This window comes from Delphinus delphis, chromosome 3, assembly GCF_949987515.2.
Source record: "Delphinus delphis chromosome 3, mDelDel1.2, whole genome shotgun sequence".
Taxonomy (NCBI): domain Eukaryota; kingdom Metazoa; phylum Chordata; class Mammalia; order Artiodactyla; family Delphinidae; genus Delphinus; species Delphinus delphis.
In genome coordinates this window covers 116,039,820-116,057,601 of record NC_082685.1, presented here as the reverse complement: position 1 = coordinate 116,057,601, position 17,782 = coordinate 116,039,820, and the positions used below count along the sequence as shown (strand labels likewise).

The window sequence follows — 17,782 nt, the reverse complement described above, 5'->3', positions numbered from 1 at the left end:
AGCCACGTGCAAAAGAATGAAACTAGACTACTGTCTTACACCATACACAAAAATTGACTCAAAGTGAATTAAAGACTTGAATGCAAGACCTGAAACCCTGAAACTCATAGAAGAAAACATAGGTGGTAAGGTTCTTAACATCAGCCTTGGTGATCATTTTCTGGATTTGACTTCAGAAGCAAAGGCAACAAAAGCAAAATTAAACAAGCAGGACTACATTAAACTAAAAAGCTTCTGCACAGCAAAGAACATCATCAACAAAACGGAAAGGCAGTGTACTGAATGGGAGAAGATTATTTGCAAACAATATATCTGATAAGGGGTTAATATCCAAAATATATAAAGAACATACAACTCAATAGCAAAACAAACAATCTGATTTTAAAAGTGGACAGAGGATCTGAATAGACATTTTTCCAAAGAAGACACACAGATGGCCAAAAGATACATGAAAAGTTGCTCAACATCACTGATGATCAGGAAATGCAAACCAAAACCACAATAAGCTGTCATCTCACACCTGTGAGAATGGCTGTCATCAAAAAGACAAGGATGTAGAGAAAAGGGAGCCCTTGTGCACTGTTGGTGGGATTGTAAATTGATGTAGTCACTATGGAAGACAGTTTGGAGGTTCCTCAAAAAATTAAAAATAGAACTACCATATGATCCAGCAATTCCGCTTCTGGGTATTTATCCGAGGAAAATGAAAATACTAACTTGAAAAGATTTTTGGACCCCAGTGTTCATTGCAGTGTTATTTACAGTAGCCAAGATATGGAAAAACCCAAGGGTTCATCAATAAATGAATGGATAAATAAGATTTGCTGTATATATACAATGGAATACTATTCAGCCATTAAAAAAGAATGAAACCTTCCGTTTGCAACCACATGGATGGACCTTGAGGGCATTATGCTAAATGAAATGAGTCAGAAAGGGAAGACAGAGATCGGTATGATCTCACTTATGTGTGGAATCTAAAAAACAAACAAACCAGACCAAGTTCATAGATACAGAGAACAGATTGGTGGTTGCTAGAGGCGCAGGGGGTTAGGGGTGGCTGAAATGGATGAAGGGGGTCAAAAGTTACAGACTAATGGTTATAAAATAAATAAGTGATGGGGATGTAATGTACAGCATGGTGTCCAAAGTTAATAATATTGTATTGCATATTTCAAAGTTGCTAAGAGTATATTTTAAAAGTTCTCACCACAGGAAAAAAATACTTTGTATGTACGGTGACAGAGGGTAAGTAGACTTACTGTGGTGATCATTTCACAATGTATATAAATATCAAATTACTACACTGTACACCTGAAACTAATAGAGTGTTACGTGTCAATTATACTTCAATTAAAAAAAATCTTTTTAAAGATGTATTACAGCATCCTCTCCTGTAGCTACAATGAAGACACAAAAATTTTTTTAAACTGGTTAAGAAACGTAACATCATCTCTGCTGCCTTGAATATAGTTAGAATGGTATACTTTATTTAAAGGAAGACTCATATTCTAGAAAGCTTAGCTGTTTCTAAATTAGCTTATAAATTTAATGTGATCCTGATCAGAAACTCAGTGGAGGTGTTTATATATTTGTGTCTGGAGACTTGACAGTATTTTCAAGTTCTCAGAAGAATAAAGCTCAGAAAATTAAGTTAAGAAATGTTTTAAACAGCAATGTGGAGTAATGTTTTAGTTTTAATGGGAAAACTTTGTAAGCCAACAGTATTTAAAATAGTTTGGAACAATAGATGGCCAGATGAATGAAACAGATTAGAGTATCCAGAAATAGATCTAAGAATAAATGGAAAATTCTTGCTACGACAAAGTAGCATTTCAAGACAATGTGGAAATGATGAATTTTTCAGTAAATGATACTGGGGCAGCAGGCTGGAGATTTGGGGAAAAAATTCAGCTGAATCCCTAGCTTATACCTTTAACCAAAATAAAATCTGCATGTATCAAAGGTTTAATAATAATAAATGAAGCTGTAAAGATACGAAAATAAAGCATGGATGAATATATATATATATATATGTCTGTGGGTATGTATGCATGTGTGTTGTATATGTGTTATAAATGTTTATTACATATCTTAATCTTGAAGTGTGGAAGACCTTTCTGAATACAGTACAAAACCCAGAAGTCATGCAATAAGAGAAAGAGATACTTGAGACAAAAAGAAAGAAATACGTGTGTTTATAAGATGTTTGGTTAAAACACACAAACCCTTAAACAGAATCAGTATTTAACCTGAGGGAAAAGCATGTGTAATATTGCAAGATAGACCAAAGAGCCCTTATAAATTAGAAATAGAAGATGAATAACTCAGTAGCTAACTTACGGAAAGATGCTCCATGTCAGTACTAATCAGAACAATGAATATTAAGACAACAGTGAGATACAAGTTTTAGTCCTCATTAGACTGACAAAAATGAAAAAGACTGCTCTACTAGGAGAGGTGTGACCACTTGTTGATAGGAGTACGAATTAATAGAACCTCTTAGAAGGTAACTCTGTTAGATCATTGAGTATATGTAACCTTTAACTCAACAATTCCAGTTCCAGAAATCTGTTCTTTGGAAATCACACAAATTAGAGGGCGGAGGTGGTGGGGGGAAGGTAAAAAGGATATTCACTGCAGCATTGCTTGGAAACCACCTAAGTACACATCCACAGAGGAAGAGATTGATTAATTATTGTGGCCATTTAAAACAATGAGATCTATGTTTGCATCCCTAGAAAGTTTGGAAGTATATGTACCATGATGTTAACAGTGGGGAGTAAGATTAACACCACACACAAAAATAAACTCAAAATGGATTCGAGACCTAAATGTAAGACTGGACACTATCAAACTCTTAGAGGAAAACATAGGAAGAACACTCTTTGACATAAATCACAGCAAGATCTTTTTTGATCCACCTCCTAGAGTAATGGAAATAAAAACAAAAATAAACAAATGGGACCTAATGAAACTTCAAAGCTTTTGCACAGCAAAGGAAACCATAAACAAGGTGAAAAGACAACCCTCAAAATGGGAGAAAATATTTGCAAACGAATCAATGGACAAAGGATTAATCTCCAAAATATATAAACAGCTCATGTAGCTCAATATTAAAAAAACAAACAACCCAATCCAAAAATGGGCAGAAGACCTAAATAGACATTTCTCCAAAGAAGACATACAGATGGCCAAGAAGCACATGAAAAGCTGCTCAACATCACTAATTATTAGAGAAATGTAAATCAAAACTACAATGAGGTATCACCTCACACCAGTTAGAATGGGCATCATCAGAAAATCTACAAACAACCAATGCTGGAGAGGGTGTGGAGAAAAGGGAACCCTCTTGCACTGTTGGTGGGAATGTAAATTGATACAGCCACTATGGAGAACAGTATGGAGGTTCCTTAAAAAACTAAAAATAGAATTACCATATGACCCAGCAATCCCACTACTGGGCATATACCCAGAGAAAACCATAATTCAAAGAGACACATGCACCCCAATGTTCATTGCAGCACTATTTACAATAGCCAGGTCATGGAAGCAACCTAAATGCCCATCAACAGACAAATGGATAAAGAAGATGTGGTACATGTATACAATGGAATATTACTCAGCCATAAAAAGGAACGAAATTGAGTCATTTGTTGAGACGTGCGTGGATGGATCTAGAGACTGTCATACAGAGTGAAGTAAGTCAGAAAGAGAAAAATACTGTATATTAACACACATATGTGGAACCTAGAAAAATGGTACAGATGAACCAGTTTGCAGGGCAGAAATTGGGACACAGATGTAGAGAACAAACGTATGGACACCAAGAGGGGGAAGTGGTGGTGGTGGGATAAATTGGGAGATTGGGATTGACATGTATACACTGATGTGCATAAAATGGATGACTAATAAGAACCTGCTGTGTAAAAATAAAATTTAAAAATTAAAAAAAAAACAGTGGGGAGTAAGAATGCCAAGAGAAGAATTTCCTATTTCATATATTTATGTCTTATTTGAATTTTTAATAGGGTAATTGTATTAAAATGGCTTATGTTTCTAGTAAATAAATACTTTAAAGGATAAAAAAGTGCTGCCACTTAACGTTGGCTTAAAGTTTATTCCAAGTATTTATCATTCATTCAGCAAATATTTATTATTCAGTGCTTGCTAATTGCTGTGAGTAGCATAGGGAAATAGACAGTAAACATAGTAAGTAAATAATGTATGTTGTGCTATGGAGAAAGGAAAGTCTGTAGAGTAAGGTAAGGAAGAGTGAAAATACAGTTTTCAATATAATAAATCTCATTGAAAAGGAGTAAGTCATTTGAGCAAGGAACTGAAGAATTGGAAGGAATTGCACCATTTACTGTGGTTCATGTGATTAAAATTAAACATTTCAAGTTGGAAGTATTCTAACTCCAGGCTTGCAGAACTGCATGGCGATCCAGTTTTTCTAACTTTTAAATCTGAATTCTTATAAAGAATCTTAGAATTCTATGTTGAATGTTGAGAGGTTCTCAAACATTACATGCATAAATAAGAATCACATAACACGCTGATTTCTGTGCCCTGTACCTAAGCAGTTGAATCAGATCTTCTGCATTTGGAAGGCAGCTATACTAACCCCTATATCACCAGTGCCTCCAGATTTTCTGCATTTGGAGCCAGTGGAATGTGCATTTTAAACAAGCACCACAGAAATTTTGATGTAAATAGTCCCAGGTCCACACTTAACGCCTGTGAGATGAGCCTGCTTCACTCCGCCTAGCAAAAGACAGCTCCCTCATTATTATTTTTGAATGTGTGAGCTCTTGTGTTCAAGTATATGTCATTAACATGACTTGTTTACTTTTTTAGGTCAAAGGCAATTGTTTGTTTTTTTCTCTCTTTAAAGGTATCATCAAATGGTATTCAGTCCACTCCTCTAAATCTCGCAACATATTGGAAATGTAGTGCCGGCACCACAGATCTTAGAGTGGATTATAAGTACAACCCAGAAGCTATGGTGACACCAAGTGTGCTTTCCAACGTACAGGTGGTGGTACCAGTGGATGGAGGAGTCACAAACATGCAGTCCCTTCCCCCTGCAATATGGTAAATTAAGTAGATTTCTGAATTCCTACTAAGTTTCTGTTGCAATCCCTCAGTCTTAGAACCTAAGTTCTGAAAGTTGTCTTATAAGTTAGTGTACTTTCCCAAAGAAACCATGCTATAAAAGGTACTGTACATTTTACTAGTCACGCTACGGTAGCCGCAACCCAAAATAAACTAGTCTTGCTGTCCCCACCCAGACTCGAATGATTCAATACAACTTTACCCTTAGGCAAAGTATGTAATTTCTCTAAACTTCCTTTTTTTTCATTTTAAAAATAAAGATAATTATTATTTTATAGGATTAAATATAGCATCTAGCATATCTATAGGAATACCTATCTGGTTAGTCTTTAGTATTATTTTTTACATCTCTTAACTACCTCTCTTGTTCCCTCCATTAATATTAGTATAGACTCTAACCACTCTTTGTTTATATTTGCTTCACCGTTTAGTAATAAAACTGTGTTTTCCTTGAGCAATGAAGGTACTGGGTCACCTATGCATTGTTTTCCTTTCTCTGATCAGTAGAAATGAAAAGAATTCACATAATTTGGTAAATATCCATTTATAAAGATAATACTATATTTATATTACTCATAAACACATTTTCACCAGGTGATACTATTCAAAGTAAATCTAGCACCATAGTTCTAGTGAAATATTTAAAATGTATTTATTGAGTGTTCACTTATCTACAAGGTACCATACTAGGCACATTATCTGAAAACATTTGTTCTTACAGGAATGCAGAACAGATGAAAGCCTTTTGGAAACTCTCTGGTATTTCAGAAAAATCAGAAAATAGAGGTAAGTGTGTGCATGTTTTTTTTGTTGTTTATAATGTGATGTCACATGGATTTTTTTAGGCATGTTTATGGAAAATTTTCTCCTGGAATTTCATGCCTTCAGTTCTAAAACTGACCACTAGGTGGAAGTTAATACCTTATAATAAGAGTGGACCAGTTTAGATTCAGAACACATTTTTTTTCTTCTAGATTGAATATGCTTTCTCTGAGAAAAATAATGTTTTGCTATAGCTTTATAAATATTATATAAATGCTTCTTATGTTCACATTGCTACCATTAAGAGAAGATACCTAATAAAGTAAATTTATAGAAGTCTAGGTAATCTGATAATTGAAACTGAAAACTAATTGATACTAATTAACACACTCTTTAGCTCATTCTTGGAGTCCTCCTGGCCTCCCAGAAATCATGCAGAAGCTTCCCGGCCTTAAAAAGCCCCTCTGTCTTTTCTTTCTCAGGACAACCTTACCTTGGTCATTTCCCCTTATTAAAACTAACCATCAACAGCCTTTAATTCTGTGATCATTATTTTAAGGAGAAGCAAGTTAATCGCCTCCTCCCACCATGTCTGCATCTATGTTCCCAATGCAAAGAAAAAGTCTCTGCGAGTTAGTTGATCACTCCTAGTATATCCCCTAACTCAGTTTAGAATGCAATTCCCAGGACAGTCAAGACTTTAACTTTTTTTCAAAATTTATTTATTTTTGGCTGTGTTAGGTCTTCGTTGCTGCGCACGGGCTTTCTCTGGTTGCCGCGAGTGGGGTATACTCTTCGTTGCGGTGCGCGGGCTTCTCATTGCGGTGGCTTCTCTTGTTGTGGAGCACGGGCTCTAGGCACGCAGGCTTCAGTAGTTGCAGCACGTGGGCTTAGTAGTTGTGGCTTGTGGGCTCTAGAGTGCAGGCTCAGTAGTTGTGGCGCACTGGCTTAGTTGCTCCACAGCATGTGGGATCTCCCCGGACCAGGGCTTGTCCCCCCTGCATTGGCCGGCAGATTCTTAACCAGTGTGCCACCAGGGAAGCCCAAGTCTTTAACATTTTATTTGTAGTTTCTCTTAATCAAAGGAGAGTTCTCCTGCCCTCTTTTGAATGCCTAATTAATCTCCAGTTACTTTTCCTATTAAGTAGGGTTTTTTGGCGTTTCAAGTTTTGCTCAGCTTTTTCCTTTTAAACGTTTTAAGCATAATGTGATCAAAATGTAAAACATATCATCAGTAGTTTTTCTCATAGGTATTTCTGCATAAAAGTCCAGGAACATACCTCGTATTGTCTGTTCATTCAGACCTGCTGTGCTGAACCAGACTTTTACTACTAGAGAACAACACATTGTATGAAATAACCTAGCTAATCTCTAGTTCCTTTGTTCCTGTTTGGTACTTAAAGGTTGCCTATTTTTAGGTGGTAAACTGTACTGATTTTTACTCTAACTGTATGGCTATGGGAGACAAAACTGAAATTCCTAGTTGAAACTGGAAGTAAACCAGAAATGCTACTTGAATTGAGGGTTTACAACCAGTTAGCAAGGAAGAAAGGGTATATTTTCCCCATATTTAATGAAACAGTATTATTGTAAATATTTACCAAGAAAGGAGTTTGTTCTCTTAAAAATAAGACACAGATTTTCTCACCAGATATATTAATAGTTTCCCTCTGCTGTTCAGGTATCAGAGTGTCTGTGTGAGGAAATGGAAACATCTTATAAATGTGGTTCTGATTTGGTTAGTCAGCCTTTAAAAAAAAATCTCCAAATTAGAATACTGTAAAACAGAAATCTATTTCTATTTTGCCTTTATGCTGTTCAGGTATCAGAGTGTCTGTGTGAGGAAATGGAAACATCTTATAAATGTGGTTCTGATTTGGTTAGTCAGCCTTTAAAAAAAAATCTCCAAATTAGAATACTGTAAAACAGAAATCTATTTCTATTTTGCCTTTATGCCCAGAAGAGGGACAGGAAATAATTCTAAAGTTTTAAGGATTGCCAAGGTGGCTGCTCTTGGCCTGTGGTGGAACTTTCACAGAATTGAATTTTGCATATCAAGAACTGTAAAAGTTTAAGGAGGGCTTGAGCAAGCGTTAAGAATTATACAGCAATTCATCTTCCCAATTGATCTGTGCCACCAGGTACAATAGTATAGGATGGGTCATTGTTATATTTTCTTACAGATTTCTCTCTGTAGTGTTGAGCTTCTATGCGGGGAATCACAGAATGTCACTCCTACTATCCAGCAGTTCTCCTTTCCCCAGCCAGAAACCCGGGAATCCTCCTAGGCTCCTCCTCCTTTTCACCCCTTGATTTCAACTCTTAAATATCTTTCAAATTCATTCCTTTCTTTCCTTTCCCTTAGCCTAGTTCAGATCCCCTTTTCCTGTCACCTAGAGTCCTAGACTATTTTATTGACCTTCAGGTGGTTTCCCTACGTTGCATCTTGTACCTTTCTGCCCTTCTAAGAGACTTACCTGAAATGTTTGTCTTCCATATCTTAGGTGGTTCCTTATGGTTATTTCTTCCGGTGGTTTGTAAAGATATTTAGAGCTCGTTCCTTGCTGCCAGTCTAGTCTCCTCTTCTGCCACTCTCTTCCACCTGTACCCTCTTCTCCATCTCTTCTGGTGTAGATGTAGCTCCCTTAAATGCGTCATGCTCTGTCAGGTCTGCCATCTCTGTACCTGTAGTCACCTTTGCCTGAGATACAGGCCTGTCATCCCCACATCATTTTATGTGCCCATAGCTTTTTTTTTTAACAGCATTTATAATATTCATAATTATTTACTATTTCTGCCACACTGTTAGACTGAGTTATGTTGAATAAATGGTTATATTGAAAAGAAAGCCCCTCAGACATAATTGGCATGTTAGACCAGTTAAATTTTAAAACGAAGGGTGTTAGCATATGCTATTCGTTTTTCTCTTTCTGACTTACTTCACTCTGTATGACAGACTCTAGGTCCATCCACCTCACTACAAATAACTCAATTTCGTTTCTTTTTATGACTGAGTAATATTCCATTGTATATATGTGCCACATCTTCTTTATCCATTTATACACTACCAAACATAAAATAGATAGCTAGTGGGAAGCAGCTGCATAGCACAGGGAGATCAGCTCCGTGCTTTGTGTCCACCTAGAGGGATGGGATAGGGAGGGTGGGAGGGAGACACAAGAGGGAGGAGATATGGGGATATATGTATAGCTGATTCACTTCGTCATAAAGCAGAAACACACCATTATAAAGCAATTATACTCCAATAAAGATGTTAAAAAATATATATATATATATATATATATATATATATATATATATATAGGCGGGGGAAAAAAAAGAAGGGTGAATACAAAATAGTAATGTTGATACAGCTCTTCCCGATCTTAGCTGTCTTAGCTTCTTTACCTCTCCCGCCCATGACATGGTACTCAGCAGTCCTTTCCTTTTGACTTTATTCCCACTCATCCCTTCTAGGGCTTCCTTCTGAGCTGCCCTCAGACTTGTCTTTTGACTCATTTCAACATTCATATAGCATAGGAATCTCAATAGTAAATGCCTCTGAAAATTACTATTAATTAAGTCAAAGAGAAGCATGGATGAAGATTACTTAACGAAAATTCAGATTCACTGAATAAAGTCTGATTTGGAAACAGGACATTGATTTGTTTGCTGTACACATTTCACGAATTTGGCATAGGACACAGTTCAGCTTACTTGCTCATTTGCCTTTTTTGGTGTGAAATATATTATCCTGTATAAGTTCTTTGTTCTTTTCCTTGTAGGTTCTGGGTCCCTCAGAGCAAAATTTGATCTTTCAGAAGGACCCAGTAAACCCACAACACTTGCAGTGCAATTCCTCAGCGAGGGAAGTACCCTCTCAGGAGTAGATATTGAACTTGTAGGCACTGGCTATAGGCTTTCCTTAGTAAAGAAGCGGTTTGCCACTGGTAAGTTGGGAGATTTCAAGCTTTATAATGTACATGGGAAACATTTGTATTCTAACATTTACTAAACGACTGTCAAGTAGTTTATAGTCTAAAGGCATGGAAATTTTTTCTTTGACCTTTGGTACAAGGTGCCAGATAGAGACACACCTGGGAGAGAGAGTACTCATGGTCGGTATAGCTGAACACCTGTGATCTGATTCTAATGTATTGTAAACAGCAGATGGGAACTGGGCTTTGTATCTGTAACCACAGTGAAAATATTCTCCTTCGAGTTCATTTGAAATTATAATTGCAAAGGTCTGCTTGGTGTTTTTCAGGACGATACTTGGCCGATTGTTGATGGACCTGGGAAAGTGGTTGGCTCAAAGGAGTAGTACAGACCTGCCATTCTGCATTATCTGTTCTTTCCAAACACTATTCTAACTTGTATTATGTCTTTAAGAGCTGACTACAAACATTAAATTGCACTTTTGAAGTGAGTCATCGACAGAAATAGCACTGAAATGATTTTCAACGCTGTAAATGATAAACTGCAATATTCAGGAAACACATTTATTCAGATTGTCAGTAAAGTGAAGTTTTAATAGGCTGAAATTTTAAATTATCTTCAGTGTCTGTGGTTATAGTGTAATATCAGGCCTGAAATTTCAGGAGAGCAAGCACAAAATAATTTAGCTTTCCATAAGTTTTTAGAGTCAGAGATAATTTTGAAATTTTATAAGTTTTGATATCGAATGGGTACAGACAGAACGTGAATTCTAAGTTTGGGATAATGTTCATTTATAACACTCAATCAAATTGAGTTTTGTGCCATAAAGTAATCAGACCAGAGTCCAAGGTGTTTGCAAAATCTATAATTTGATTCTCATATAAACATATTAATAAAGTGTAAATGGTGTTTTATATGATTTTTTTTAATCCTCAAGTGCAATGTGTTTTAAAATAAGCTTGCAAAAGACAGCAGAGAAATTTACTTCTGCAGTTAACTTTATAGAAGTTGTGATTGTTTTGATAAATTAATGCTGTAGATTTAATTTATTTTTATATGGATTGCATAATGTGTGCCTTGTAAAACAATAACAAAACCCAGAAATGTGCCTATCTAGTTTGTGTTCATTAATGTGCCTCACTTTCTTCCTAACAGTCTGGATCTTCTATTTGGAATCTTAGAGTAGTCAAGGATTTTTACAAGATAATTGCAATTTTCAGAAATACCTTTGGCCGCAATTGGGAAGGGAGTTCAGAATAACTAAAGGACAATTTATACTTAAGAACCCTGGCTCGCTTCTTTAGTGATACACTGTAGCCACTAGAGAAATAACTAATGGCATATGTTTACAGGGGGAAAAAATCACCTTCAGATATTCCACCTTAACCTCATCAGAAAGTTCTGCAAAACTGTAATGATAAATTGGTAACTGGTATTTTAACTCTCCATTTAACATTTCCCTTCACTCTATTATTGGAAATCTGTACATTTATTTCCTGAATGTGTTGTGAGCATGAATTTTGTAGTAGTTTGTGAGGAACACTTTAGAAAAGATTAGTTTTGGCATTTTCAACAATTGGAAAAATTTACCAATTTGTATGTTCTTGTTCTTACTTAATTGCTACCTGCTAAAAATAGGAAAATTATTTGAAATGATGGATTGGGTTAAGCATTTCTTAATATTACTAATATTAAATAGTAAAAATCCTAACTTTATAGCAAATCCTGATTAATTGAAGGAATTAAATATTTTGGACACAGTTTCATAATTTACAAATGGGAAATTTATTTGTAAGTACCAGTGTCCTGCATTTTGCATAGAAGCAATAAAATGTGTTATATATGATAATTTATATAAAACCACTAATTGTTCTGTTAAGCTTTACAGAAGATAAAACCCCTCCTACTAGACATTTATGTAACATCTTGCTATATTAAATACAGCAGAAAATCTACTCATTTAGTAATATATATAACACAATAATGTGCTTTTTAATATATCCATGTTAGCCCAATTCTAAATTTAGATTTGACTAAAGCAGTACATAAGAGAATTTGCTAAAATTTTCATCTTTACTAAATAGTGGACAAAAATTAGAATTTCTAACTTATATTGTACTCTTTTAAATGCCAATTACAGTCCCTTACTGGAATCTTAACTGTAACTGCTTTGCAGTCAAACTGCTTTTATTGGGCAGTTAATACTTTATTGTTGGAATTCAGACACCATTATACTCACCATGTTTGTTTTTAATCAAGTATTACCTTACAATGTACAAACTAGTGAAATGGTTAAACTTCTGCACTTTCCTAATTACCACTGTCTTCATACCAAGTGCTGATACATAAATTTGTATTGGGTGCAGGTTACAATTTTGAAGCCATATGAGTTTATATTGATTTTTTTCATTTAAAAATCCACTAATGATGTAAAAAAGACCAATAGATTTTCAATCGGAAATGTATTTAGCAAGCTGGTTCTTGCTTATGTATAGTGATAAACTTTGTAGCTGCCTCTTTAACCAAGAACTTGTAAACACAGAACTCTAACAAATGTGAGTTTTTAAGAATTGTTATTTACTACTTTGAATTGTAATTAGAACAAGGCAAATCTTACAAAATTTTGTAAATATTTTTGATTTTTTCATAAAAATGTAAATTTTACATAAAAGTTGTGCCCTTAATAAACATGTAATATATAATTTATCAGTTGGTTTGTGTGTTTTTGTACTCTTGTTTATAGTAATAATAGCTATATCATAGACTTTAGGACAAGGCAAGCTAGGTAAGCAAAGAATAATTGGTGTTGAACTTTGTTATCACCATTTAGACAGACATATAGATTGGTCTCTTATTTAGTTTTAACTGATCATATAGGAAAACTTCATTTGGACTATAACCCAAAAGTAATTAAATTGTTTAATAAGGATTATTTTTATTTGTTTCTAAATATACTTAAATTGATGTTAAGCTTTAGCAAAGACTTTCCTCCTGACAAGTTGCTTAGGAACACAGCATCACACAGTTTTAAAACCATACTCTTTCAAGGAGGTAATCAAGAACATCAAGCCTCTCAGAAACCAGCTGATTGAGAAAGGAGCAAAAAAAGGAATTGGAAAAAAGATTTCATCCTAAATATTGAAAATTTTGCTAAATCTGTGTCATGAAAAGGAGCAGTTTAGTTCATCTAGGTCAGGTTGGGGAACCTGTGTACCAAACAGGTAGCACTCTTACCATTCATACCATAGGCTCATCTTTTTTCTTTTATTCTCTGTTTCCACTTGCACTGCTCCCACCTGTTCAGAGTGAGTGATGCTAGCTGCTGTGATAAATAAGATCCCGGGAACTTAACACTGTGAATTAGTATGTTGCTCACGTCACGGCTCTAAGGAGGTTGGAGGAGGAGCTCTGCTCCATACAGTAATTCGAGGACACAGGCTCCCTCCATTTTTGTGACTCCACTCAAAATCCTCTCCATCTGGCCGTTGGATGGGGAAGGAAGGAAACTGGGAGTTTGTGGGCCAGGCGCAGAGCTGGCGTCATGACCTTTGTTCACATTCCTCTAGCCAGAACTTGATCTGTGCTTCCAACTAACTAACTGCAAGGAAAGATGGGAAATACATAGTGTGGTGGTGTGCCTAGGAGGAAAAGAAAGCATATTTTGACAAACACAGTAATCCTCTGGCGTGCATCCTGCCCTTTCTCCATTTGGTCATCTTTCGTTATTCCTTCTCCTAAATGTGCGTTTAATGCTGTCTGTGGCTTTCAATACTAAAGGTTCGTTCATTCCATCATCTCTTGCTATATGTACATATTTTACCCCTATTTTAAAATAGATCTGATTATTTCCATATTTCCTCTAATCATATATGATATTTATGATTACTTATGATAACTCAGAAACCACTGCTTATCTTTAGCATGCAGTGTTTCTTCTGTCAGTAATTTTTTAACTGCAGGTAACAGAAAACAAAACTAAGAATGGTTTAAACAGATAAAGACAAGTTTTTTCCCCGCATCACGAAGTCTGCAAGTTTATCTGTTGCTGGTATTGGACAGAACAAGTGATTCTTTTGGCTTTTTCCTTATGGTTGCAATATGGCTGCCACAGCTTCCAACTACATATTTACATCCAAAGCTGGGAGGGGGGCAGTTCCAGGTATATCTGTCCTTTTTGTCAGGAGATTTAAAGCTTTTCCAGCACATTTCTGCTTGCTTCCTGTTGGCCAGAATTGTGTAAGAGGCAGAGAAAGCCAAGTAGCCTTTATTTTTAAGTGAGTAAAGGAGAGGGGCTGGGAATGGCTGAAGGTGAATTGGCCAGCAGGTCAGCCACCGGATTTCTGACTAGTACAGGCGTATTTCCTTATAGCATATTTCCAATTAAATCTCTGCACTTAGCCCAATCAATTTATTTGACAATTTCAATCCAGCAATGAGCAGGGTGAACTTGAGAAAGTATTCTAAATCTTCTCTGTCTTTAGAAGAGTGAATCAGTGTAACTTTCCTAGAGAGCAATTTGAATTCAAAACCTTTAAAAACCTTATTTATCATTTAAGCTAGTAATTCATCACTGTTGGGAATTTGTCATAAGAAAACAATGAGACAAAAAAGCAAAGATGTGTTTATGAAAATATTGGAAGGATTAAATGAGATGATAGCTCCCATATAGTGATATACTATGTAGGTATTTAAAATAATCATGAATAAACAACAAGGTCCTACTGTACAGCACAGGGAATACCTGTAATAAACCATAATGGAAAAGAATATGAAAAAGTATGTGTATATGTATAACTGAATCACTTTGCTGTACACGAGAAACTAACAAGATTGTAAGTCAACTTCAATTAATTAAAATAATCATGAAGGTTTATAGTCATTGATACGGAATATTGCTATGAGATTGTTAGATGGTAAAAGGTAATTCTTTTTTGTTTTAAAGTGCATACACCTAACACAAAAACCTTTGTAAAAAATATGCACCAAGTTGTAATTCCTGGGTGATGGGATTTTTACTTTCCACAGGATCTTTAATGTCCAAATTTCACTTTATTTTTTATAATGGGTAGGTATTACATTTACAATGAAAACTTTCTATTTTGAAAAACAGTTTTAGAAATAGAGTGCAAGATGAACTTTATGTTGATGTAAATAATGTACAAGGATCTCTTTACATGAGGGTCTTCCCATTTTGATCACTGCCTTAGCCTTCCACTTGGTTCTACCAACATAACTACTTTGTTCTGTATTGCTTATTAATGTACGGAAGTAGATTTCAGCTCTACTTTTTTTTTTTGGGTCTCAAAGCTCAATGCCTTGATTTCTTTTGCCTAAGTGAATATAGTATCAATTCTTTTTTCTGCCCAAATTAATGTCTTTTAAAAAGTATGATCCAGGAAAGGGACAGAGGAAATGTGTAAGTATGATGTGGTTAAGGCTGTCTTCAGGGTAGCTTCTGGCAAAATTAAGAGCCTTTTAAATTTCAGAAACTTGGATGTTATCTCCTCAATATCATCCCAATAAATAAGGTGGTATATAAGCTCTAGTATTTTCTATCCTCATTCTAGCAATTATCTCAGTAGTTCATATATCAAAGCATAGTATTCTGACCCCTCAGCCAATGCTTATTCTACTAGTAGCAGACCTACTAACATTAGCATGAGTTGGAGGACAACCATTTAAACACCCATTTATCATTGGTCAACTAGCATCAATCTTTTATTTTCTTATTCTTTACTTATGCTACTCACAACCTTAACTGGAAATAATCTTCTAAAATGAAGAGTGTTTGTAGTTTATCACTCTGGTCTTATAAACCAGAAAAGGAGAAAAACCTCCCTACAACATCAAGGAAGAAGCTCCAACTCCGCCATCAGAAATTCTTCCTAAACTATTCCCTGAAAGTTGCACATAAATAGTAAAATATTATTGTTATGTGCTATGTCAGTATTAAAAACAAATTCTAGAGGATGCCATTGCTGTGTACTTTGTGTATTAAATGACCTGCCCCATTACAATTAGTACATACATACTTGATTGTATGATACATTGTATATATAATCATACACTGTTTACTCCATGTGTATGAGTACAAACTATGAGTATTATATGATTATGTAGAACAAAATATTGTACAAATTCCATTAAGTCAAACCAACTCTAATCACCATACTTATCACAACCAACGACTTTCCTTAATCCCAAGCTTTGAGAAATAGGCAGCTTATCCCACAAACATGCTCTTCTTAATCTGGGCCCATAACATGGGGGTTTCTAGAACTGAACTGTATGTGGCATCTGGTTCTTAACTTCAAGACCATCTCACCTAAAATCTCTCAAGCTTTCCTCTTAAATAAGACATCTTGATGGACTAATGACTAATCAGCCCATGTGCACACATAACTGTGGTATCATACATTTGATATTTTTAAATTTGGGGGCATGCTGTGACCCAGCAATGGCCATCTGAGGCCTTAACGCCGCCAGTCAACATCTAGCTGAGCCTATACTGAATATTATTTTACAGCATCAACAGCCATAAGGTATTAGTCAGTGCTTAAAATACATAAGAAAATTGATAAAACACGTGTACCTTCACATGTCCAAATAAAAATTAGCAAACTCCCCTTAGCCCCTGTAGACCTCAAAGTGTATATATTTAATACCAATCTTGACATTTCCAAAACAAGATTAAAATATAACAGTACACAAAAGCCTACTTTCCCTCATTCTATAAGAAATATCTAAATCACAAATTAAGACATATTTTAGCCAAGATTTTTAACAAAATGAAAATTTCAAACACCAAAAATTCTGACTTTAAACCTATGGACTAGAAAAACTTACTCCCTCTCCAGTAGTTTAAAATACTTCCACTAAACACTAGCATGCTACTTAAATTCACAGAATTTTGATGGACAGGGATCCCCTTACATCTAGCTTGTTACTGTAAATTAATAAAGGCACTGAAAATGCCTAGATGAGTTTACTAAGTCCATAAACACATGGGTTTGGTCCCAGTCTTTCTATTAATTCTTAATAAAATTACACATGCAAGTATTCCACATCCAAGTGAGAAAGCCCTCTGGATCAGCAATGATTAAAAGAAGCGGGCATCAGGCACATTAAAAAGTAGCTCATGGAGGCTTCCCTGGTGGCGCAGTGGTTGAGAGTCCGCCTGCCGATGCAGGGGACACGGGTTCATGCCCCGGTCCGGGAAGATCCCACATGCCGCGGAGCGGCTGGGCCCGTGAGCCATGGCCGCTGAGCCTGCGCGTCCGGAGCCTGTGCTCCGCAACGGGAGAGGCCGCGCACCAAAAAAAAAAAAAAAAAAAAAAGATATTCTAATAAAGTTAAATTTTAATTAGGCTGTAAAAAGCTGCAGCTAAAATAAACTACAAAAATGACTTTAATATTCCTGATTACACGATAGCTGAGACTCATACTGGGATCCAATACTCCATTATGCTTAGCCCTCAACCCAAACAATTAGAACAAAATTATATGCCAGAGTACTACTTGCAATAGCGTAAAACTCAAAGGACTTGGTGGTGTTTTTATCCCTCTAGAGGAGCCTTTTCTATAATCTATCGATGTAAATTCTGATAAACCTCACCATTCCTTGCTAATACAGACTATCGCCATCTTCAGCAAACCCTAAAAAGGAGGCATAGTAAGCACAAACATCAACATAAAACTATGAGTTCAAGGTGTAGGCAGCCTATGGGGTAGAAAGAAATGGGCGACATTTTCTACTTCAAGAACATTAAATTTTACACAAAAGTATTTATAAAATTAAAAACTAAAGGAGGATTTAGCAGTAAATTTAAAAATAGGCTTGAGTCAGGCCATGAGGCATGCACACATAGATGGTCACCCTCCTCAAATACCGAAACCTATGTATACAACTTATTTATAACTATTTAACATCTAAGAGGAGACAGGTCAGTCAGAGGTAAGCATA

The 17,782-nt window shown here is 35.7% G+C and overlaps 1 protein-coding gene across 1 annotated transcript in view; it reads left to right on the top strand.

The window, feature by feature from the left end:
• The window catches only part of FCHO2 (FCH and mu domain containing endocytic adaptor 2), a 116,011-nt gene extending 103,486 nt beyond the window's left edge, over positions 1 to 12,525 (top strand). Inside the window, exons 23-26 of the mRNA XM_060007181.2 lie at positions 4,898 to 5,097; positions 5,840 to 5,904; positions 9,666 to 9,830; positions 10,148 to 12,525. Of these exons, the coding sequence (XP_059863164.2) occupies positions 4,898 to 5,097; positions 5,840 to 5,904; positions 9,666 to 9,830; positions 10,148 to 10,170 (453 nt within the window). The 3' untranslated portion in view covers positions 10,171 to 12,525. The remainder of the gene's footprint in view (positions 1 to 4,897; positions 5,098 to 5,839; positions 5,905 to 9,665; positions 9,831 to 10,147) is intronic.
• The last annotated feature ends 5,257 nt before the right edge of the window (positions 12,526 to 17,782 follow it).